We start from the raw sequence: 24,297 nt of genomic DNA, 5'->3' as shown, positions 1-24,297 counted from the left end.
AAACAAGAAATGACCAGTGTTTTATGACCAGTGTCTTTTAACCAAAATATTAGATGAGAGAAAATGTTCAGCTGCCCCTTTAAGGGCTGGAGGTTACCGTGGCCACTTGGGTCGTGTCACGAGTGTCTGTGAGATTTGGGATCTGACTGCTAGGACATCTCTCTTCACTGTCAGTTGAAGCAGCAGACTCAAACAAACGTTGAAAAACAATCAAGCTTGTGAACAAAACAATGTAAAGAGCCAAGAAACACGCGGACAAAGTCTCACATTGTACACTTTAGAGTAAATAAGACCAACTTTTGTGTCTGTGGACAGCGCCTCCAAAAATGAATCTATCAGCACTTCACTCAGAGCACAAAACTCTCCTGCCAGGCAGTGTTGCCACAGAACAATGCGAGGTGTTGCTGCCTGAGGTGGGATATAGGATTCGTATTTATTTGTGCAATTAGCAGCAATGAAGCAACACAGCAGAAATGCTTTGAAAACAGCTACTGCAGAATTTTTCTACAGTAAATCGTAGGATGGTACAGCCTGACATGATAGTGCCTGACATGGTACAGCCTGGAATGGTACTGCCTAGGATGGTACAGCCTGACATGATACAGCCTGACATGATACTGCCTGACATGGTACAGCCTGACATGATACTGCCTGGAATGGTACAGCCTGACATGATACTGCCTGGAATGGTACTGCCTTAGATGGTGCCTGAGATGTTACTGCCTAGGATGGTACTGTAGCTGTGGTAGAAAGTTGATTAGCAATGTTCTGCATTTATCAGAGTGCCATCAGGTAGCCGGATTTCAGATGTGTCCATTTTTAAACAGGATTATTAAGGAAATATGTTTAATTTTTATTTGTATTTAACATTTATTTAAGGTTAAGGTAATTGCAACGCATGTAAACGTTTTAACCGAAGTATTATATTAATTTGACTATTCACAATATTCGCATTATTGTGTGCATGTAACACCGTACTCAGTGTTTCAATCGGTTTGAACCAGATTTGAACGGTGGAGGATTATTGATAAAGTAACTAACTGTTCTTTCTATCCAGTAGAGGGCAACATTGTTGCTGTTTGTCAATACATTTTGTTGAGGTGGATGTTCTTCCGTAAAATGACTGACAGCGGCTCAGGAGTTGGTATTCTTCTTTGATTGGTAGAAATGCATGAAAGGTATATTATATAATCCAATCAGAGTTGAATGCGCACCCCAAAGGCGGGATTTACCAGCGTACAAGCCAATCAGTGCCAAGTTATTAACAATTGTAGAGTGTTCCGGACGGGCGCACATGCCAGTAGAGGTATGGTATGCTACCAATGTTTTAGGATATTATTTGTTTGCAAAGCGTTTTGGTTAGTCAATGTCTCTATCAAGCTAGCTAAGCATGTATCGTATGGTTGTGGTTTGACGGCATTTTGATTGTTCATGTGATTTTGCCACGTTGGTAACACGTCAGAGCACGCGCGTTAGCTTAGCCAATGATGACAGATACAATGTTGCTAGTGTTTGCGTCATGGTAAGACATACATGTATATTTGGCATGTCTACTTTTAAAGGAAAATACCACTCAAACGATCTTTTAATATTTGTTTCATTAGTTCACGGATACAGTCCCATGTTTTGCCGATCAGCGGTCAAGTTTTCAAGATGTAGAACTTTCCAAATACAGTAAGCGTCACAATGAGGTGCAAACATTTTGGGGTTGTATCATCAGTGGACTAATGTATTTTCCCTTTATGTAACGATGTGAGGTCAAAGTTGCAGATTCTCTACTTGCGTATCTATTTAGCGTTTAAAAATAAAATAATTAATTAATGAGCTGGCAGCATTTTTTTGTTTGTTGCAGATATACTACAAGAACAAGAACAATGTTTGAAGCAGGGACTTCAATTAGAAGTAAAACCCATCGCAATTATTGGGGACTGATCTACAAGTATAGATATTTATAGATATTTATCCCGGAACGCAATGCTCCTTCATAATGTTGAGAATGCCAGAACACGGAAGAAGCATCAACAAAAATGATAAAATCAGCAATCCAAGGAAAGGGACAGAGGAAAACATTGAAATGCTGGACAAATTACCTGAGAGACACACCTGTCTAGAAGTTGGTAGCACCCTAAAACCCACAGACTCATGGACTAATTTGGTTAAATGTGGAGTAACCCCTATTGTACAGGGTTCGCTGATAGCTGCTTTTGGGGACAACAGGGTAGCCAACTGGCAGACTTCAGTAGGCAAAAAGCTGGTTGCGGCTGCTTTAAGTGAACGATGGGAGGTGGACAGTGGGTTCTTTTCTGAGGCCAGCCCACCAGCTAGTGGACACCGTTCTTCCTGCCACAACATGTGCCCGACCAATGTGGTGGCTATAGACTGTGAGATGGTTGGCACTGGGCTAGGTGGGCACACTAGTGAATTGGCACGCTGTAGCTTGGTGGATTACCATGGCAACGTCCTGTACGATAAGTACATCCGTCCGTGCCAGCCTGTGACCGACTACAGGACCCGTTGGAGTGGCATCCAGAGGCACCATTTACAGAACGCTCTGCCCTTCCCAGAGGCTAGGACCGAGGTGAGGAATGAGACCATAACCACCTGGCTTTGGCATTAACTCTTCTTTTGAGTTCTTTACTTTGTGGGAAAAGAGCAGTCTGTATGCTAGAAAGCCCAACTGGACATAAATTTCAACTGTTGGTCTCTAAGGAAAGGATGTATGCAAAGGCAGCCATTTATAATTTGGTTTATTTTGTGTGCATACTCTCATTGGTAATTATTTAATAAATTGAACCTTTATTAAAATAGGCAAGTCAGTTAAGAACAAATTCTTATTTACAATGACTGCCTAGGTACAGTGGGTTTAACTGCCTTGTTCAGGGGCAGAATTACAGATTTCTACCTTGTCAGCTCGGGGATTCGATCTAGCAACCTTTCAGTTACTGTCCCAACGCTCTAACCACCAGGCTACGTGCCACCTCTACACTCTAACCACCAGGCTACCTGCCACCTCTACACTCTAACCACCAGGCTACGTGCCACCTCTACACTCTAACAACCAGGCTACGTGCCACCTCTACACTCTAACCACCAGGCTACCTGCCACCTCTACACTCTAACCACCAGGCTACGTGCCACCTCTACACTCTAACAACCAGGCTACGTGCCACCTCTACACTCTAACCACCAGGCTACCTGCCACCTCTACACTCTAACCACCAGGCTACGTGCCGCCCCAATGGTAATGGACACCAATACTAACCAGTCTGCTTTCCTTGTCCAGATACTACAAATACTGGAGGGGAAAGTAGTGATTGGCCACGCTCTGTATAACGACTTCCAGGCCTTAGACTTGACACACCCAGGTCACATGATCAGGGACACCAGTGGCACGCGTCTGCTCAGACAACTGGCTGGCTTCTCCACAAAGCGCTGCGTCTCACTCAAGATCCTGACAAACGGCCTCCTAAACAGGAAAATACAGGTGAGTGCTCCCTGCCGTCTAGGTGTTTTTTGGTGACCATTTTTTAAAAAAGCATCTTGAGGTTAGAGATCTGAATAGAACGACAGATCATAACAGCCTTGACAGTGTTCGGGTTGGTCAGGGGGTGTCAAACTTTGTCATATTGACTCTATGATGACCAATGATCTTTCTCTTCCCTAACAGGTTGGAAGAAAGGGCCACAGTTCAGTGGAGGATGCTCTGGCTTCTTTGGACCTGTATAAACTAGTGGAGAGGGAGTGGGAACAGGACATGCGAGACAGAATGAGGGACTGGGACATAGGCATTCTCCCAGACCCCGCTACCTCAAACCACTACATGCAGGACCAATACTGGCCAGAGGACTTGACTGAGGACAGTCGGTGAGGATAGTACTAGGCCAAGGGTAATAAGTCAAATGATTAAAGTTGCCAAGCCTGGCAGTATGGTTTAGTAAGTAACAAGTGTTTTTCTGACTGGTTATTATGACTGGTTATTAACTCAACCATCCAAGCTAGGAGGGGTTGTCTCTTCAGCCATTTGGTATAGCCTACAGCGTTCAGCCCGTCAGCCGCTGGGGACAACAGGTGTGTGTGTACGTACCCTTTAGCAGACGCTTTTATCCGAAGCGACTTACACAAAAATGTAAGCACTTGACTATGAGTGGCCCTGGGAATCGAACCCACAACCCTGGCATTGCAAGCACCATGCTGTACCAAACCATACAGGACCAGTGGGTCATCGCAACAAAGGTCTGGGGTACAGTCAAGTGGTTCAACGTCAAAAAATGGGTATGTTTTCATTGAATTTCAAAATGAGTGGTCTAACAATGCTCTACCTACGTAACTCCAGTCACAGCTGAATTAATTTTGCCGTGCGAATTAAAATGGACGCGCACGCGTCAACTTTTATGCCCACAAAGGCACAACTTCTCCCAGTTTGAATGTGGGCAACGGACAAGCAGGTGGTTGCACACCTTTTACCTTTCTGAATTTAGCATTCTAAATGTTCCACATCAGAACACATACTTTGTCCCCAGTCTCGAAAGCCTTTTGTTTCCTATCATGGAAACAGTTTTTCCCCCCAGTCTTTAATACTGATTTCCTGACTCCCACTTGTTTTTTTACCCTCAAACTATGTGGGACTGCAAGCCTTAACAAATAAATGGTTTCAATCTTTTTGTTTCAAAACCTTTGGTGACATGTCAAATGTATGTCCTCTTGTCTTCCATAGAATTAGCTTTCCTCTAGAGACCCAATAAGTTGTTCAGGTGAAAGGCACGACTGCAGATGCTGTTACTATGGGAAATCAAATGTCCACTGATGTGAAACTGACGAGCAGACTGGTCTTGGGCAGGTGCTGCAGTGCCTGTTCTGGCTGTATGCTGCAGCGTGATTCGTCAGACCAACTGTACTTGTCAAAAGTTTGGACGCCTCCAAGGGTTTTTCTGAAATTTGTACTATTTTCTACCTTGTAGAATAATAGTGTAGATGTCAAAACTATGAAATGACACATGGAATCATGGAACCAGAAAAGTGTTAAACAAATCAAAATATATATTTGAGATTCTTCAAGTAGCCACCCTTTGCCTTGACAGCTTGGCACACTTGGCATTTCCTCAAACAGCTTAATGAGGAGTGCTTTTCTAACAGTCATGAAATTCCCACATATACTGAGCACTTGTTTGCTGCTTTTCCTTCACTCTGCTGTCCAACTCATCCCAAACCATCTCAATTGGGTTGAGGTTGGGTGATTGTGGAGGCCAGGTCATCTGATGCAGCACTCTATCACTCTCCTTGGTCAAATTGCCCGTACACAGCCTGGAGGTGTGTTTTGGTTCGTTGTCCTGTTGAAAAACGAATCACAAACCAGATGGGATGGTGTATTTCTGTCGAATGCTGTGGTAGCCATGCTGGTTAAGTGCCTTGAATTTTAAATAAATCACTGATAGTGTCAACCGCAAAGTACCATCACACCTCCTCCATGCTTCACAGTGGGAACTACACATGCCGAGATCATCCGTTCACCTACTTTGCGTCTCATAAAGACACGGCTGTTGGAACCCATAATCTCAAATTTGGACTCATCAGACCAAAGGACAGATTTCCAAAAGTCTAATGTCCATTGCTTGTGTTTCTTTGCCCAAACGAGTCTATTCTTCTTATTGGTGTCATTTAGTAGTGTTTTTTTTTTTTTTTTTTTACAGCAATTTGACCATGAATCCCTGATTCACGCAGTCTTTACATTATATAGGTGTTTTATATACAGTAGGTGTATTATATAGGTTCATTATATACAGTAGGTGTGTATTATATAGGTGCATTATATACAGTAGGTGTATTATTATATAGGTGCATTATATACAGTGGGTGCATTATATACAGTAGTTGTATACAGTAGATTATATACAGGTGCATTATATACATTAGGTGTATAGGTGCATTATATACAGTAGGTGTATTATATAGGTGCATTATATACAGTAGGTGTATTATATAGGTGCATTATATACAGTAGGTGTATTATATAGGTGCATTTATATACAGTAGGTGTATTATATAGGTACATTATATACAGTAGGTGTATTATATAGGTGCATTATATACAGTGGTGTGTATTATATACAGTAGGTGCATTATATAGTAGGTGTATTATATAGGTGCAGTGGGTGTATTATATAGGTGCATTATATACAGTAGGTTTATTATATAGTATTATATGGGTGTAGGTGTATTATATAGGTGTATTATATACAGTAGGTGTATTATATAGGTGCATTATATACAGTAGGTGTATTATATAGGTGCATTATATACAGTAGGTGTATTATATAGGTGCATTATATAGAGTAGGTGTATTATATTGGTGCAGGTGTATTATATACAGTAGGTGTATTAAATAGGTATTATATACAGTAGGTGTATTATATAGGTGCATTATAAACAGTAGGTGTATTATATAGGTGCATTATATACAGTATATATACAGTAGGTGCATTATTATATAGGGGTGTATTATATACAGTAGGTGTATTATATAGGTGCATTATGTACAGTAGGTGTATTATATATTATGGTATATTATAGGTGTATTATATAGGTGCATTATATACAGTAGGTGTATTATATAGGTGCATTATATACAGTAGGTGTATTATATAGGTGCATTATATACAGTGGGTGTATTATATACAGTAGGTGTATTATATAGGTGCATTATATACAGTAGGTGTATTATATAGGTGCATTATATACAGTAGGTGTATTATATAGGTGCATTATATACAGTAGGTGTATTATATAGGTGCATTATATACAGTAGGTGTATTATATAGGTGCATTATATACAGTAGGTGTATTATATAGGTGCATTATATACAGTAGGTGTATTATATAGGTGCATTATATACAGTAGGTGTATTATATAGGTGCATTATATACAGTAGGTGTATTAAACAGGTGCATTATATACAGTAGGTGTATTATATACAGTAGGTGTATTATATTGGTGCATTATATACAGTAGGTGTATTAAATAGGTGTTTTATATACAGTAGGTGTATTAAATAGGTGTATTATATACAGTAGGTGTATTATATAGGTGCATTATATACAGTAGGTGTATTATATTAGGTGTATTATTATATAGGTGTATTATATACAGTAGGTGTACATTATATACAGTAGGTGTATTATATAGGTGTATTATATACAGTAGGTGTATTAAACAGGTGCATTATATACAGTAGGTGTATTAAACAGGTGCATTATATACAGTAGGTGTATTATATACAGTAGGTGTATTATATTGGTGCATTATATACAGTAGGTGTATTAAATAGGTGTTTTATATACAGTAGGTGTATTATATAGGTGTATTATATACAGTAGGTGTATTATATAGGTGCATTATATACAGTAGGTGTATTATATAGGTGCATTATATACAGTAGGTGTATTATATAGGTGCATTATATACAGTAGGTGTATTATATAGGTGCATTATATACAGTGGGTGCATTATATACAGTAGGTGTATTAGATAGGTGCATTATATACAGTAGGTGTATTATATAGGTACATTATATACAGTAGGTGTATTATATATATACAGTAGGTGTATTATATATTATATAGGTGCATTATATACAGTAGGTTTTATTATATAGGTGCATTATATACAGTAGGTGTGTATTATATAGGTGCATTATATACAGTAGGTGTATTATATAGGTGTATTATATACAGTAGGTGTATTATATAGGTGCATTATATACAGTAGGTGTATTATATAGGTGCATTATATACAGTAGGTGTATTATATACAGTAGGTGTATTATATAGGTGCATTATATAGAGTAGGTGTATTATATAGGTGCATTATATACAGTAGGGATATTATATACAGTAGGTGTATTATATAGGTGCATTATATACAGTAGGTGTATTATATAGGTGCATTATATACAGTAGGTGTATTATATACAGTAGGTGTATTATATAGGTGTATTATATACAGTGGGTGTATTATATAGGTGCATTATATACAGTAGGTGTATTATATAGGTGCATTATATACAGTAGGTGTATTATATAGGTGCATTATATACAGTAGGTGTATTATATAGGTGTATTATATACAGTAGGTGTATTATATAGGTGCATTATATACAGTAGGTGTATTATATAGGTGCATTATATACAGTAGGTGTATTATATAGGTGCATTATATACAGTAGGTGTATTATATAGGTGCATTATATACAGTAGGTGTATTATATAGGTGCATTATATACAGTAGGTGTATTATATAGGTGTATTATATACAGTAGGTGTATTATATAGGTAGGTGTATTATATACAGTAGGTGTATTATATACAGTAGGTGTATTATATAGGTGTATTATATACAGTAGGTGTATTATATAGGTGTATTATATACAGTAGGTGTATTATATTCTCCGCATTTGTCCAGTCGTGATGCTGGATGTCTTTCTTCGATCGTTTACTCATTTTACTGTATAAAATACTTTAAGACCTTTGATTATATATGGTGCCACTATCTGTGGTGCTGCCGGTTTGCGCACACACACACACACACACACACACACACACACACACACACACACACACACACACACACACACACACACACACACACACACACACACACACACACCAGTCCCGAGCATGGGAATATGGAGCCAGGCATTGTGCTGCCATTCGGGTTGATTTCGTCACACAGACTCCCCCATTGAGCGGATCAGACCTGGTTTAAGAGATTACTCCTGCTCCACCATTGCATTAGTGACATTTTGGGGTTGAAGGGGCTCACTACCAAATATCCTTCATCATCTTTATACTGTAACACACATGCTTCGACCTGTAGCTCTCTCCTTCACTTCCTAAGTAATTTATTTCCCCACCCACTGACTCACTCACTAATTGCATTGTTCCTCAATGTTTCCCATGCTAAGAACCAAAGACCACAACTAATACCTAGATTTGCATTTAACTCTGGAATGCTGAATCACTCAGTTCATTTCACTTCAATCACCCTTTCACGTTTTCTAACCCTCGTTCTTATCATGGTTAAAATAGGGGACTATGTAACAAACTCTACGTTATATAAACACAGCACTATTCTACAGGCTTTGCATTGTGTCACCATAGAGCATGTGTGTAACATTTTGATCCTATAGAACATAAGAAGTTTATATTCCCTATGGAAAAACCACATGATTTCACATGTGAAATCATGTGTTTTAGGAACACTTCACATGTTGATTTTTCACATGTCGATTTCCACATGTGATCGCAATACCTTACACATGCGAATTCACATTTTCACATGAGATTTCACAGGTGATGCCCCCTCTATCATACACACAGTCCTTCTAACATACCGTTTCCTAATTTACATATTTTACCCACTTTGACATATATGACTACACTGTGTGTATATTTTATAGAGTAATTATTATTACAACATGTCCTTATCTGGGATTTGAACTCACAACCTCTTGGGTCACTGCATTCCAATCTTCCTACTACACCACCATGTCTGTGTCAATAGCTACATTATATTACACAATATTCCTACACTTTGGACCTCAAAGCGAATATTAGCATTAGAAAACAATTTATATTTATCATGGTGATTCAGGAGTAATATTAAAACAGAATAATTTAACACAACATTAGACAACTATACAGAAAACACAAACATTTCTGAAATAATTCAGTTAAATCAATGATGAGAGTATAGACAGAATAACTGATAACTAAAATAGCAGTAAAGATGGCACTCTTGCTAAATACTAAAAGAGTACATGTAATTAATATGATTGGGAACACTACAGACTTTATGGCACAGCAAAAAGGTCAGTGTACTTCAAATAAAAAAGGTGTGAGTTTAAATCCCAGGTTGGGTCATATTTGAACTAAACGTGATCACGTGAAGTGTTCCAAAAAACACATTTTTACACGATTTTCCATGTGAAATGTCACATTTTAAGTATAAAAAAAACACGGTTTTACAGTGATCATATATGCATTTCCCACTAGTAATTACCAGTTGGAGGGCTGTTCAAGTGAATTGTTTTCCAGTTGTATGTGATAAATTCCCACATCCCACTTGGCTACAAACGCAGGATTGATTACAATCATTACTGCACTTTGAAAGGTAGTTAGGGGCATTGCTAACAATTTAATAATGCTACAGAACTGACAGTATACAAGCTTAATGTTTATGAACAGAATACAACATGGCACATTAACTGGGATAACATTCCCTCTCATGGGAGACTAAAAAAGCCACGCCTCAAATAAGCCACTCTTGCAATCTTCTGATAGGCTGACGCTGCTACAGTAGTTTCCACTTTTAAAAAATGACAAATTCACAGCAACTTCTGACAATAAGTTCAATTAAGGTTCTGGAAAATGTGCAATATCCTCTTTACAGCGCAGCTCATTACTGACTTATTTTCTTGCAAAATTTGCAGAACAGGGTCAAAGGAGTTGCTCAACTTGCATTGGCATAAACATCAAACATTTAAACTGTTCCAACACTTCCACTGATGGTTGGCACAAAAACACATATGGTTAAACACACCCCCAAATATGCTAATAAGCCCTAACCAGCACATTGCCCCAGCTGTATTCTAAAGCACAGTGTTGATTGTGCCTTATATTCTAGAAAAAATCTTCCATACCTACAAGGTACTGAACTGTACCCTGTGACTTTATATTTGTAGCTGTGAAGTGTATCTTTGACCTTTGAAAAACAGGTTTTGTCTATACATGAAGACACTTCCTTCTAGGCTTGCGACTTTAGCAAGACCTCTCACTGCAAGTTCCCTTTCATTGTCAATGATATAATATTGCCAACTCAAACTGGTTGAGAACGATTGATTTCTAATGCTCTACTATGAAGTTGTTTAATTCAAATAATTAATGAGAACTGAAAATATGCTGTTGCTTTATATCAGGGTTCCCCAACTAGCAGGCTGCAGGCTGAATATGGCCCGCGAGTGGTTTTATTTGGCCCACCAAGTTTTCTATCCCCTACCTTCATCCACATGTCACTATAGTCCACCCTATCCCCTACCTTCATCCACATGTCACTATAGTCCACCCTAACCCCTAACTTCATCCACATGTCACTATAGTCCACCCTATCCCCTACCTTCATCCACATGTCACTACAGTCCACCCTAACCCCTACCTTCACCCACATCACTACAGTCCACCCTAACCCCTACCTTCACCCACATCACTATAGTCCACCCTAACCCCTACCTTCACCCACATCACTATAGTCCACCCTAACCCCTACCTCTACTATTGGCTCATCGTCATTGCCCTAACCCCTCCTTCACCTCTTCTATTGGCCCATCGTCATTGCCCTAACCCCTCCTTCACCTCTTCTATTGGCTCATCGTCATTGCCCTAACCCCTCCTTCACCTCTTCTATTGGCCCATCGTCATTGCCCTAACCCCTCCTTCACCTCTTCTATTGGTCCACTGTCATTGCCCTCCTTTCTTGTCCCTCCTTCCACTTTATGCTGATTATCAGAGAAATCTGATGGGCGTAATCCAGTGTGACGACACTAATCCCCAAGTTAACAATCACAGGGCCCCGCCGTCCTGCTCCACACACTGACTCCTGTGACTTTCAGCAGCGCCCGGCCTCTTCCATCCCCAGGTAAGGCTCTACCTCTTCCCCGACCAGGGAGCCGCCGATGTGGGGTACCAACTGTGACCCGTCTCCCTGACACCTAGGGGTGGTGCATTCCAAACCCTGCTGGGGGTTTGGCAGTTCTGATGGACCCAGTGGAGTGTTGCCACCCAGTGGAGCCCAGATGAGGAAGTTTCTTTGCTCAGAGGAAGAAGTAAAAATTGATTGGTGTTGCATTAAATCTTGCTCTCATATTTTACAAGGCAGAACAGAACAGTGCCTTGTCTGCAGGTTCGATTGTTGAAAGCTGACGGTTAAATCTGATAAACAGTAGAGCTTTGAATACTTTGTGGTTGATCGTGCATATCTCAACATGGACAGGTGGGAATGTTTTAGCTTCCTTGTTGTGCCTGATTGAGGACCTGGGAATCCACAGCCTGTTGCTCTGACTAACGATGCATCTGAGTCCAGTGCTTTCAGAGCTTTGGAAGCGGAGCCCTCTAGTTGACTCAAATCCAGGGAAGCTTTGGCTGCATGTGAAGCTCAGTCACAAATCCAGGGAAGCTTTCGCTGCATGTGAAGCTCAGTCACAAATCCAGGGAAGCTTTGGCTGCATGTGAAGCTCAGTCACAAATCCAGGGAAGCTTTGGCTGCATGTGAAGCTCAGTCACAAATCCAGGGAAGCTTTGACTGCATGTGAAGCTCAGTCACAAATCCAGGGAAGCTTTGACTGCATGTGAAGCTCTGGATGATTTTAATGCTAGCTTTGTCTATCTGAATGCACTAGATCAATTGCACACTTTGACTGGTTTTCAGACTTTTTTGCCTGACACTGTTCATACAACAACTGTGCTACAGAGTCAGTGATATCATGATCGAGTCTGGTGTTATATTAGATACAGCCTGCTATATAAAGAGTCTAGTGTTGTATTAGATACAGCCTTCTAGCTATATAAAGAGTATGGTGTTGTATTAGATACAGTCTGCTATATAAAGAGTCTTGTGTTGTATTAGATACAGCCTGCTAGCTATATAAAGAGTCTGGTGTTATATTAGATACAGCCTGCTATATAAAGAGTCTGGTGTTGTATTAGATACAGCCTGCTATATAAAGAGTCTGGTGTTATATTAGATACAGCCTGCTATATAAAGAGTCTGGTGTTATATTAGATACAGCCTGCTATATAAAGAGTCTGGTGTTGTATTAGATACAGCCTGCTATATAAAGAGTCTGGTGTTGTATTAGATACAACCTGCTATATATAGAGTCTGGTGTTGTATTAGATACAGCCTGCTAGCTATATAAAGAATACACATAATTGTAAACAATGTAGTAAAACAGATAATGGACTGTATGATTGTCATCACTGTTTCAAACATGCCTGAGTCTCAAATTGCATCCAATTCACTACGTAGTGAGCTATTTCTGACCAAGTCCCATAAGGCTCTGGTCAAAAGTAGTGCACTATATAGGGAATATGGTGCCATTTGGGAGACATAGAATTCGAAAACGTAGATACGTTTTGTTGGCAGCTGGATCAAAACATGTACTTCAGGGGAATAATCTTGAAATGGAGGTAACCTAAAAATAGAAGGAGAATGAGATGAGAAAAAAAGGTGTAGGAGCTGAAGTGTAACAAATGCTGAGGGGGTTGAGATGGAGCATAAGCCTGGGGCACAATAAATTCATTGTTTTATTTTTTCAAGCTGTCCTGGAATCCAATGTTCTCCAACCGTGAATAATCAAATCCATCTTATTTTCCAGTGAGTACGTAGCGGCTCTAAACAACTGAATAAATGGCAGTCGTGGTAAGTACATCGAAGCTCCTCTCTTGGTGTGCAACAGGCTTACATGCCCCACTGCAATAATTCAAACACATTCACTGGTGTTTGTATTGCAGATCAATGTCACAAGTATAAAGTCTGATTAATGTAGATACATGTTGAGCTTAAGAGTCAGTTCTGACATGTTCTGTTCAGGTGGTTATTTTTCATCCATTGCAGAGCAGAAACAATCTACCATCAAGGTCCTTAGGAGGATGCAATCCACAATAGATACTCTTACTACGTCATTATGTTCTTCCTTCGCGTTCCACATCATGCTTGGTCAAACAGCAGAAACAGAATGACCCTCAAAATGGCCGCCAGAAAAGCCCGGCCGTCAGGGAACGTTGACTTGAACGGGGATATCTGTTCTATAGATTGTGTTTCTAGGACTCCAACACCACATAACGTCCTGTGCCAATGGACAATGGTAGTTCCACATTTCTCAGGCACATTAGCACTGGGTGCTGTCAATCGCTAGCATTAACCCCTAATCACAGATCTCAGTCACAGGTTTACCAGGCTTTGCTGCGCTCATGTGAGGGAGATTAGCCAATGCTAACACTGAAGCCCATTGATACAGGCCTCCTTTTGGATCGAGTTTTTGGGCGTACGCCCTGGATTAAACTAGGTTTAAACCTCATTTTTGTGAGGTAGCCTTGTGAGCAAATGGTGTTTTTGTTGGCAAGTCATGATTGTCATTACCCCCCCCCCCCTCTCTCTACCCAGAGTGGAACGTTCCGTATGGTGTCAGAGGAGGAGCAGGCTCTCAGGGCCAAGCTGGAGCGCCTCACGGTCAAGGACCACGGTCCCGTGTTCGGACTCTGCGCCAAGTTGCCTGACCATACAGTGCAGAAGGTCTGTGGTGACTGTCTCACACAAGCCTCACGCTGTAGATTCACTTCACATCTTAAGCCCTACCACAAACTCAAGTGCAACCACAAATCATATCACATACAACTAGTGTAGACATTACAGTGAAATAATTTACACAAGGAATAAAATTAAATACCAAAGAATGGAAATATATATACAGGGAGTAGCAGTACCAGGTACTTGAGGTAGATATGTTCATGAAGGTAAAGTGACCAGGCATCAGGATAGATAATAATAAGGTATTTGAGGTAGATATGTTCATGAAGGTAAAGTGACCAGGCATCAGGATAGATAATAATAAGGTATTTGAGGTAGATATGTACATGAAGGCAGGGTAAAGTGACCAGGCATCAGGATAGATAATAATAAGGTATTTGAGGTAGATATGTACATGAAGGCAGGGTAAAGTGACCAGGCATCAGGATAGATAATAATAAGGTATTTGAGGTAGATATGTACATGAAGGCAGGGTAAAGTGACCAGGCATCAGGATAGATAATAATAAGGTATTTGAGGTAGATATGTACATGAAGGCAGGGTAAAGTGACCAGGCATCAGGTTAGATAATAATAAGGTATTTGAGGTAGATATATACATGAAGGCAGGGTAAAGTGACCAGGCATCAGGTTAGATAATAATAAGGTATTTGAGGTAGATATGTACATGAAGGCAGGGTAAAGTGAATAGACAGGATAGATAATAATAAGAGTATAAAGAACAGAGTAGCAGCAGCAAATGATGTGTGTGTGTGTAATGTGTGTGTGTGTGTGTAATGTGTATGTATGTGTGTTTGTGTTGTGTCAGTGTGTGTTATGTGTGTGCGTATGTAGTGTATGTGAACATGTTTGGGTTTTGTGTGGGAGTGTCAATGTAGTGTGTGTGTGAATGTGTATATGGTTTGTATACAGTGCATTCGGCAAGTATTCAGACCCCTTGACTTTTTCCACATTTTGTTGCGTTACAGCCTAATTCTAAAATTGATTAAATAGCTTTTCCCCCCTCATTAATCTACACACACTTCTGCGTTGTCTTGGCTGTGTGCTTGGGTTTGTTGTCCTGTTGGAAGGTGAACCTTCGCCCCAGTCTGAGGTCCTGAGCGCTCTGGAGCAGATTCATCAAGTATCTCTCTGCATTTTGCTCCGTTCATCTTTCCCTCAATCCTGACTAGTCTCCCAGTCCCTGCCGCTGAAAAACATCCCACAGCTGCCACCACCATGCTTCACTGTAGGGATGGTGCCCAGTATCCTCCAGACGTGACACTTGGCATTCAGGCCAAACAGTTCAATCTTGGTTTCATCAGACCAGAGAATCTTGTTTCACATGGTCTGAGAGTCCTTTAGGTGCCTTTTGGCAAATTCCAAGTGGGCTGTCATGTGCCTTTTACTGAGGATTGGCTTCCGTCTGGCCACTCTACCATAAAGGCCTGATTGGTGGAGTGCTGCAGAGATGGTTGTCCTTCTGGAAGGTTCTCCCATCTCCACAGAGGCACTCTGGGGCTCTGTCAGAGTGACCATCAGGTTCTTGGTCACCTCCCTGACCAAGGCCCTTCTCCCCCGATTGCTCAGTTTCGCCAGGCGGCCAACTCTAGGAAGATTCTTGGTTCCAAACTTCTTCCACATACAAATGATGAAGCCACTGTGTTCTTGGGGACCTTCAATGCTGCAGAAATGTTTTGTTAAGCTTCCACCAGATCTGTGCCTCGTCACAATCCTGTCTCGGAGCTCTATGGACAATTCCTTCAACCTCATGGCTTTGTTTTTACTCTGACATGCACTGTCAACTGTGGGACCTTATTTAGACAGGTTTGTGCATTTCCAAATCATGTCCAATCAATTTCATTTACCCCAGGTGGACTCCAATCAAGTTGTAGAAACATCTCAAGGATGATCAAGCCTGTTTTCGCGTTGTCATTATGTGGTATTGTGTGTAGATTGCTGAGGAAATAATTGTATTTAATTCATTTGAATAAGGCTGTAACGTAACAAAATGTGGAAAATGTCAAGTTGTCTGAATACTTTTTCGATACACTGTTTAAAGTCTAGTGAGTGTGCATAGGCTCAGTGCAGATAGTACCATTGATTGACTAGTTAGCAGTCTGGATATTTAACCGTCTTATTGCTTGGTTGGCTCGAGTCTTTGGCAATTTTTCGGGCGTTCCTCTGACAACACCTGATATATTGGCTGGCAGGGACCTCGGCCCCAATGATGTACTGGGCTGTCCGCACCACGCTCTGTAGCGCATTGCGGTAAATGGAGATGTATTTGCCATACCAAGCGGTGATGCAGCCAGTCACAATGCTCTCGATGGTGCAGCTGTACAACTTTTTGTGGATCCAGGGGCACCAAGGAACTTGAAGCTCACGACTCGCGCCACAACAGCCCTGTTGATGTTTATGGGGCCGTGCTCTGACCTCTTTCTCCTATAATCCACGATCAGCTCCTTTGTCTGACTGACCAAAGATAGGTTGTTGTCCTGGCACCACACTGCTAAGACTCTGACCTCCTCCCTGTAGGCTGACTCATCGCCGTCGGTCATCAGGCTTAACACCGTCGTGTCGTAATGTTCAACTGGAGTCCAGACAACCTGTACAAACTCCCTCTCTGGTCTCCAAAAGAACAACACTTAATTGTGACAGAATTTTTCCCAAAAGGGCCATTTCTTTGCAAAGGGCAATGACAAAAACAGTCATGACAGCGTACTGACAAAAACAGTCATGACAGCGTACTGACAAGAACAGTCATGACAGCATACTGACAAGAACAGTCATGACAGCATACTGATAAGAACAGTCATGACAGCATACTGATAAGAACAGTCATGACAGCGTACAGACAAGAACAGTCATGACAGCGTCCTGATAAGAACAGTCATGACAGCGTACTGATAAAAACAGTCATGACAGCGTACAGATAAGAACAGTGATGACAGCGTACTGATAAGAACAGTGATGACAGCGTACTGACAAGAACAGTCATGACAGCGTACTGACAAGAACAGTCATGACAGCGTACTGACAAGAACAGTGATGACAGCGTACTGACAAGAACAGTCATGACAGCGTACTGACAAGAACAGTCATGACAGCGTACTGACAAGAACAGTCATGACAGCATACTGATAAGAACAGTCATGACAGCGTACTGATAAGAACAGTCATGACAGCGTACAGACAAGAACAGTCATGACAGCGTACTGATAAGAACAGTCATGACAGCGTACTGATAAGAACAGTCATGACAGCGTACTGACAAGAACAGTCATGACAGCGTACAGACAAGAACAGTCATGACAGCGTACTGATAAGAACAGTCATGACAGAGTACAGACAAGAACAGTCATGACAGCGTACAGACAAGAACAGTCATGACAGCGTACAGACAAGAACAGTCATGACAGCGTACAGACAAGAACAGTCATGACAGCGTACAGACAAGAACAGTCATGACAGCGTACAGACAAGAACAGTCATGACAGCGTACAGACAAGAACAGTCATGACAGCGTACTGATAAGAACAGTCATGACAGCGTACTGATAAGAACAGTCATGACAGCGTACTGACAAGAACAGTCATGACAGCGTACTGACAAGAACAGTCATGACAGCGTACTGACAAGAACAGTCATGACAGCGTACTGACAAGAACAGTCATGACAGCGTACTGACAAGAACAGTCATGACAGCGTACTGGCAAGAACAGTCATGACAGCGTACTGACAAGAACAGTCATGGCAGCGTACTGATAAGAACAGTCATGACAGCGTACAGACAAGAACAGTCATGACAGCGTACTGATAAGAACAGTCATGACAGCGTACTGATAAAAACAGTCATGACAGCGTACAGACAAGAACAGTCATGACAGCGTACTGATAAGAACAGTCATGACAGCGTACTGATAAAAACAGTCATGACAGCGTACAGACAAGAACAGTCATGACAGCGTACTGACAAGAACAGTCATGACAGCGTACTGACAAGAACAGTCATGACAGCGTACTGACAAGAACAGTCATGACAGTATAATATGTAGATGCCACATGAACATCTAACACTATCCTCTGCACACAGTAAAATGAATGTCCTAAAAATGGATGCTCTGGAAGCTGGAACCTCTCCAGTTCTGAGGTTTTAGACCTCATCCGGTTCTGGGGTTGTAGACCTCATCCGGTTCTGGGGTTGTAGAACTCATCCGGTACTGAGGTTGTAGACCTCATCCGGTTCTGGGGTTGTAGACCTCATCCGGTTCTGGGGTTGTAGACCTCATCCGGTTCTGGGGTTGTAGACCTCATCCGGTTCTGGGGTTGTAGACCTCATCCTGTTCTGAGGTTGTAGAAGACCTCATCCTGTTCTGAGGTTGTAGACCTCATCCTGTTCTGAGGTTGACTGACTGATGCGTTGTTGGTTCCCTACAGGCCAAGGATGAGTTGAATGAGACAGACGAGAAGCGGGCGTTGGCGGTCAAGGAGCTGAGGGGAATTATCAAGGAGACGGCGGATGCTGGGGACGACCTGGCCAAGGGGGTGCTGGAAACCTTCGGAGAGAAGCCTGACGGCATGCTGGTCCGCTTCATCCGTGCCAGGAAATACGACGTGCCCCGAGCCTTTGACCTCATGAAGGGTGGGTCCCCACCAACTACTGTACTGTATGTAGTGCAGCTCAGTGGTAAAGTTTTCTGTCTATTTCATTAAAGCTGAGGTGATGTGTTAAAATTGTTTTATCTTCCAATGACAGGCTATTTACAATAGCCTGGTCCCAAAGATATACATATTTTTTTACCTTTATTTAACTAGGCAAGTCAGTTAAGAACAAATTCTTATTTACAATGACAGCCTAGGAACAGTGGGTTAACTGCCTTGTTCAGGGACAGAATGACATATTTTTACATTGCCAGCTCAGGGATTCGATCTAGCAACCTTTGGGTTACTAGCCCAATGCTCTAACCACTAGGCTACCTGCCACCCTAATATGTTGCTGTATAGCCAAGTACTGTTGGAGTTGCCAAGGGAGCACAAAAATATTTGGTACCCGGCTTAAGTTAGCTATGCACATGATCATTTTGAACCTTGCCATTGGAAGGAAATGTACAGTTTGATTAAACCCAACCAAGCAGCATATGTGTGTGCTGAAGTTCCTGTCTGCTTAAGTCATCCTGACTTGGCCAGAGTCTATCTGATGTTGATGACCCTGTGTCCGTGTTCAGGTTATGTGCGCTTCAGGAGAGACTATCCTGAGCTGTTCGAGAACCTGACCCCCGAGGCTGTCCGCAGCACCATCGAGGCCGGCTACCCAGGCATCCTGTCCAGCAGAGACAAGTACGGACGCATCGTGCTGCTCTTCAACATCGAGAACTGGGACTACGAAGAGATCACCTTCGACGAGGTGTCTAGCGGGGACCTGGGTCCCCACAGGCACCCATTTGAGATATATTGGTGGTCCCCACAAGGCACCCATTTGAGATATATTGGTGGTCCCCACAAGGCACCCATTTGAGATATATTGGTGGTCTCCACAAGGCACCCATTTGAGATATATTGGTGGTCTCCACAAGGCATCCATCTGAGATACATTGGTGGTCTCCACAAGGCACCCATTTGAGATATATTGGTGGTCCCCACAAGGCACCCATTTGAGATATATTGGTGGTCCCCACAAGGCACCCATTTGAGATATATTGGTGGTCCCCACAAGGCACTAAAACATGACAGGAGCAATGTTTTCATAGACCTACAGCAGCAATGGGAGTTATTGATAATTGTAATCAGGTGGACAAGCCCTTGATAATAATAACTTGAATTCAAATGTAAATATCTGTGGTTATCAAAAGGCCGTGCTCACGTTCAGTGAAGGAGGGAGAATGTGCTCAAAATATATATTTTTTTACAACTCTAAATGCATTTGTGTAGACAAGTAAAAAGGGTGCTTGGAACCAAAAATAGATCACATAAAAATGTAAAATAAATAAAAAAGGCCAGCAATCACTTGATTATGATTATCAATAATAGAAGCTTTGTTTTAATTGTCTTTCTGGCCTGAAACGTATGCCCCAGTGTGTGGTCTATTAAGTCATGTTGCTATGAAAGACAATTAAAACAAGCTTCTATTATTGATAATCATAATCAAGAGAGTGGTTTGGTTTTTCTAAATTCTTCTGAAATGTTGACAACTGTGTGTATGTGTGTGACTGTGTGTGTGTTGTCACTATGTGTGTGTTGTGTGACTGTGTGTGTGTGTGTTCACCAGATCCTCCGTGCCTACTGTGTAATCCTGGAGAAGTTGCTAGAGAACGAGGAGACTCAGATCAACGGATTCTGCATCATTGAGAACTTCAAGGGCTTCACCATGCAGCAGGCCTCCGGCATCAAACCCACTGAGCTCAAGAAGATGGTGGACATGTTGCAGGTCACTTTCACAAACCCATTCTGAGGGAATACTGAGCAGAACATTACCTTATTAGGATACAAAAAATGGATTTTTAATCCATTTAATCATTTTTAAACCAATGGATTGTCTTCCCAATGATGGCCTGAATTCTATTTTTATGGGCCTGAAAACTTTACCTGCACCATTGGTGGTAGAGGTAGGATCTGATTCTACTCACGCAGCACATTAATTGACTCTCTGGTAAAAGTGGTCATTGCTGTTTTTAGAAATATCAGACTATCTGATTGACCTATATGCGCTGAACTCTTTATGGCAAAGTTCAACTTTCCCTTTCGGTTACTCGCGTGATAAGGATGCTTATGGCCATAGTGGTGGTGAGATCTGTAACTCTTCTGACCCTCTCTTCCACTTGTGTGTTTCAGGACTCCTTCCCTGCCCGTTTCAAAGCAGTCCATTTCATCCACCAGCCCTGGTACTTCACCACCACCTACAACGTGGTCAAGCCACTCATGAAGGGCAAGCTGCTGGAGAGAGTGAGTGAAACAGGCCCTGAGAGAGAACATGAAAGAATGAATGAATCCTTTTTATATATATATATAGAGAGAGAGAGAGAGGCAAGTCAGTTAAGAACAAAGTCTTATTTACATTGACGGCCCTAGGAACAGTGCGTTTAACTGGGGGGGTAGAACGACAGACTTTTACCTTGTCAGCGCGGGGATTCGATCTGGCAACCTTTCGGTTACTGGTCCAACGCCCTAACCACTAGGTTACCTGCCTTATGTAACTAAATAACAAGGTGAATGGGTTCTTAATCAACCGGTAATATACAGGTAACGGTAAATACATGAATACAAATAACAAATCATGTTTGTTGAGAACGTTTTAGTTCATAGGTCCAACATTCTGTCTGCCAATCAGGTGTTTGTCCACGGAGACGAGCTGGACAACTACTACAAGGAGTTTGACGCCGACATCCTGCCTTCCGAGTTCAACGGCAAGAACTCCAAGTACGACGGCAAAGCCATAGCAGCCAAGCTGTTCGACTGAACACGCCCTCCTCACCCTCCGCCAAGCTGTTCGACTGAACACGCCCTCCTCACCCTCCGCCAAGCTGTTCGACTGAACACGCCCTCCTCACCCTCCGCCACTCTGTTCGACTGAACACGCCCTCCTCACCCTCCGCCACTCTGTTCGACTGAACACGCCCTCCTCACCCTCCGCCACTCTGTTCGACTGAACACGCCCTCCTCACCCTCCGCCACTCTGTTCGACTGAACACGCCCTCCTCACCCTCCGCCACTCTGTTCGACTGAACACGCCCTCCTCACCCTCCGCCAAGCTGTTTGACTGAACACGCCCTCCTCACCCTCCGCCAAGCTGTTTGACTGAACACGCCCTCCTCACCCTCCGCCAGTCTGTTCGACTGAACACGCCCTCCTCACCCTCCGCCACTCTGTTTGACTGAACACGCCCTCCTCACCCTCCGCCACTCTGTTCGACTGAACACGCCCTCCTCACCATCCGCCACTCTGTTCGACTGAACACGCCCTCCTCACCCTCCGCCACTCTGTTCGACTGAACACGCCCTCCTCACCATCCGCCACTCTGTTCGACTGAACACGCCCTCCTCACCATCCCCCACTCTGTTCGACTGAACACGCCCTCCTCACCATCCGCCACTCTGTTCGACTGAACACGCCCTCCTCACCATCCGCCACTCTGTTCGACTGAACACGCCCTCCTCACCATCCGCCACTCTGTTCGACTGAACACGCCCTCCTCACCCTCCGCCACTCTGTTCGACTGAACACGCCCTCCTCACCCTCCGGCACTCTGTTCGACTGAACACGCCCTCCTCACCATCCGCCACTCTGTTCGGCTGAACACGCCCTCCTCACCATCCGCCACTCTGTTCGACTGAACACGCCCTCCTCACCATCCGCCACTCTGTTCGACTGAACACGCCCTCCTCACCATCCGCCACTCTGTTCGACTGAACACGCCCTCCTCACCATCCGCCACTCTGTTCGACTGAACACACCCTCCTCACCATCCGCCACTCTGTTCGACTGAACACGCCCTCCTCACCATCCGCCACTCCTCCAACCCGACTGGGACCTCCACACAAACACAGACAGAAACTGTGGAAACATAGGAGTGTGGATTTATTAGAAAATTAATGTAAAAGATGAGTGTGGTATTGTACTGTTGTTGTTTTCCAAGAGTTATTAAGTATTAAACACCCAACAAAGCACTCCCAACAGCACAGAGAGGACTATATAGCCTTGGCTCGGGCCTTACCTGAGATACTTAACAGCCCTAACCATGGAGCTGTTCTCTGTGTAACCCATCTCTGCAACCTGGACTCAGGGGTAGAGGTAACATATAGGAAATGTAAAAACGCGACACTCTAATTCGTATGGTATGTATTCATTTGTGGATGTCCATCATACATTTCGTGTGATATGTTACAAATTCCAATTTGTTGTGGCTATCGTTAGCTAGGTGGCGAACGTTAGCTAGGCTTGGGGTTAGTGTTAGGAGTTAGGTTAAAGGGTTAAGGTCAGGGTTAGGGGAAGGGTTAGCTAATATGCTGAGTAGTTGCAAAGTTGCTAAAAAGGGGTAAGTAGCTGCAAACATGCTAATTAGCTAACATGCTAAAGTTGTCCGTGATGAGATTGAAACACACAACCTTTGGGTTGCTAGACGTTCACGTCATACGCCACCCATCCACTCTGAACAATCACCCTACAGTAACCGTCTGTCTTATCTAACCATACCAAACTTAACATATCATACCAATTTGAGCATCTCGGATTTACATTTACTATGTTACATCTAATCTATGAGACCAGGCTGATCTTTGACACATACAGCTAGCACTAGTTAAACCTGATAGGACCCAGTTCTCTATCCACCTCCCTTTTCTCCTCAGGGTGATACAAGGCCATGAGTCAAACAAGTTCCTGTCTCTGTTTATTTTTGACCGTGCTAAGAGATGAATATCAGCAGTTTTATCCTCTGTGGATCAATGCAGAGGCATGAGCATGTCACCACATTGTGGACAATAAACTGTATGAAAAGAATGATGACCATTTCTGTTCACCTTGGTTTGCAGGATATTTGCACACAAACACAGGTTAGCAAGGAATACACAATAAAATCCCCCCCCACCCATAGCTGTATTGTGTTGTGCTCACCCTAATTGAACCCTAACCAAAAAACACACGTGATGACTTATTACATCATGCCAAGTTGGGATTCTACATTCTAAGGACATCATTGTACATCTATAAGGGTTGTAAACAAAACAAAGGAAAAAGACAAACAAAGGAATAATTCCATAGGGAAAGATGAGGGGGCGGGGCTAGTTATGTAATGACCTTAGTTCTCTCATCAAGGCTCTCAGGCCCGCAACTCATCTCCCATCAACCCAATAAACACACAGCTACTTGTGGTCCATTTTCTACCATCGAATAGAATACAAACAAACAAAATATTTTTATTTTTTATTTATTTAACCTTTATTTAACTAGGTGTGTTAGTAACAAATT

At 42.4% G+C, this 24,297-nt stretch overlaps 2 protein-coding genes across 6 annotated transcripts; both read left to right on the top strand.

Annotated features, from left to right (window-relative positions):
* Positions 1-1,209: 1,209 nt before the first annotated feature.
* Positions 1,210-4,644, top strand: isg20 (interferon stimulated exonuclease gene). 5 transcript variants are annotated; one of them, XM_024372946.2, is made up of 5 exons: positions 1,313-1,522; positions 1,605-1,674; positions 1,853-2,578; positions 3,284-3,484; positions 3,668-4,644. In XM_024372946.2, the coding sequence occupies exons 3-5, from the start codon at positions 1,988-1,990 to the stop codon at positions 3,866-3,868; spliced, it is 993 nt and encodes a 330-aa protein (XP_024228714.1). In that variant the 5' UTR covers positions 1,313-1,522; positions 1,605-1,674; positions 1,853-1,987; the 3' UTR covers positions 3,869-4,644. The 5 variants fall into 5 exon arrangements, with proteins under 5 accessions (XP_024228866.1, XP_024228714.1, XP_042182653.1 ...); XM_042326719.1 differs by having other exon boundaries at positions 1,833-2,578; XM_024373098.2 differs by lacking the exons at positions 1,313-1,522; positions 1,605-1,674 and adding an exon at positions 1,210-1,306.
* A 6,897-nt stretch (positions 4,645-11,541) lies between these two features.
* Positions 11,542-23,829, top strand: LOC112221457 (retinaldehyde-binding protein 1-like). Its single transcript, XM_024383599.2, has 8 exons — positions 11,542-11,686; positions 13,425-13,468; positions 14,213-14,341; positions 18,775-18,979; positions 19,563-19,741; positions 20,603-20,761; positions 21,166-21,276; positions 21,662-23,829. The coding sequence occupies exons 2-8, from the start codon at positions 13,457-13,459 to the stop codon at positions 21,788-21,790; spliced, it is 924 nt and encodes a 307-aa protein (XP_024239367.1). The 5' UTR covers positions 11,542-11,686; positions 13,425-13,456; the 3' UTR covers positions 21,791-23,829.
* The last annotated feature ends 468 nt before the right edge of the window (positions 23,830-24,297 follow it).

Source organism: Oncorhynchus tshawytscha, linkage group LG01, assembly GCF_018296145.1.
Source record: "Oncorhynchus tshawytscha isolate Ot180627B linkage group LG01, Otsh_v2.0, whole genome shotgun sequence".
Taxonomy (NCBI): domain Eukaryota; kingdom Metazoa; phylum Chordata; class Actinopteri; order Salmoniformes; family Salmonidae; genus Oncorhynchus; species Oncorhynchus tshawytscha.
Note: the sequence above shows the minus strand (reverse complement) of the source record. Positions and strands in the feature narration are given on the sequence as shown.

Coding starts and splice junctions, on each gene's coding strand:
- isg20 (XM_024373098.2), top strand. CDS start 1,988: ATGTTGAGAATGCCAGAACACGGAAGAAGCATCAACAAAAATGATAAA. Junction 2,579..3,283: donor TCCCAGAGGCTAGGACCGAG/GTGAGGAATGAG, acceptor TTCCTTGTCCAG/ATACTACAAATACTGGAGGG. Junction 3,485..3,667: donor TCCTAAACAGGAAAATACAG/GTGAGTGCTCCC, acceptor CTTCCCTAACAG/GTTGGAAGAAAGGGCCACAG.
- LOC112221457 (XM_024383599.2), top strand. Junction 14,342..18,774: donor CTGACCATACAGTGCAGAAG/GTCTGTGGTGAC, acceptor GGTTCCCTACAG/GCCAAGGATGAGTTGAATGA. Junction 19,742..20,602: donor AAGAGATCACCTTCGACGAG/GTGTCTAGCGGG, acceptor TGTGTTCACCAG/ATCCTCCGTGCCTACTGTGT.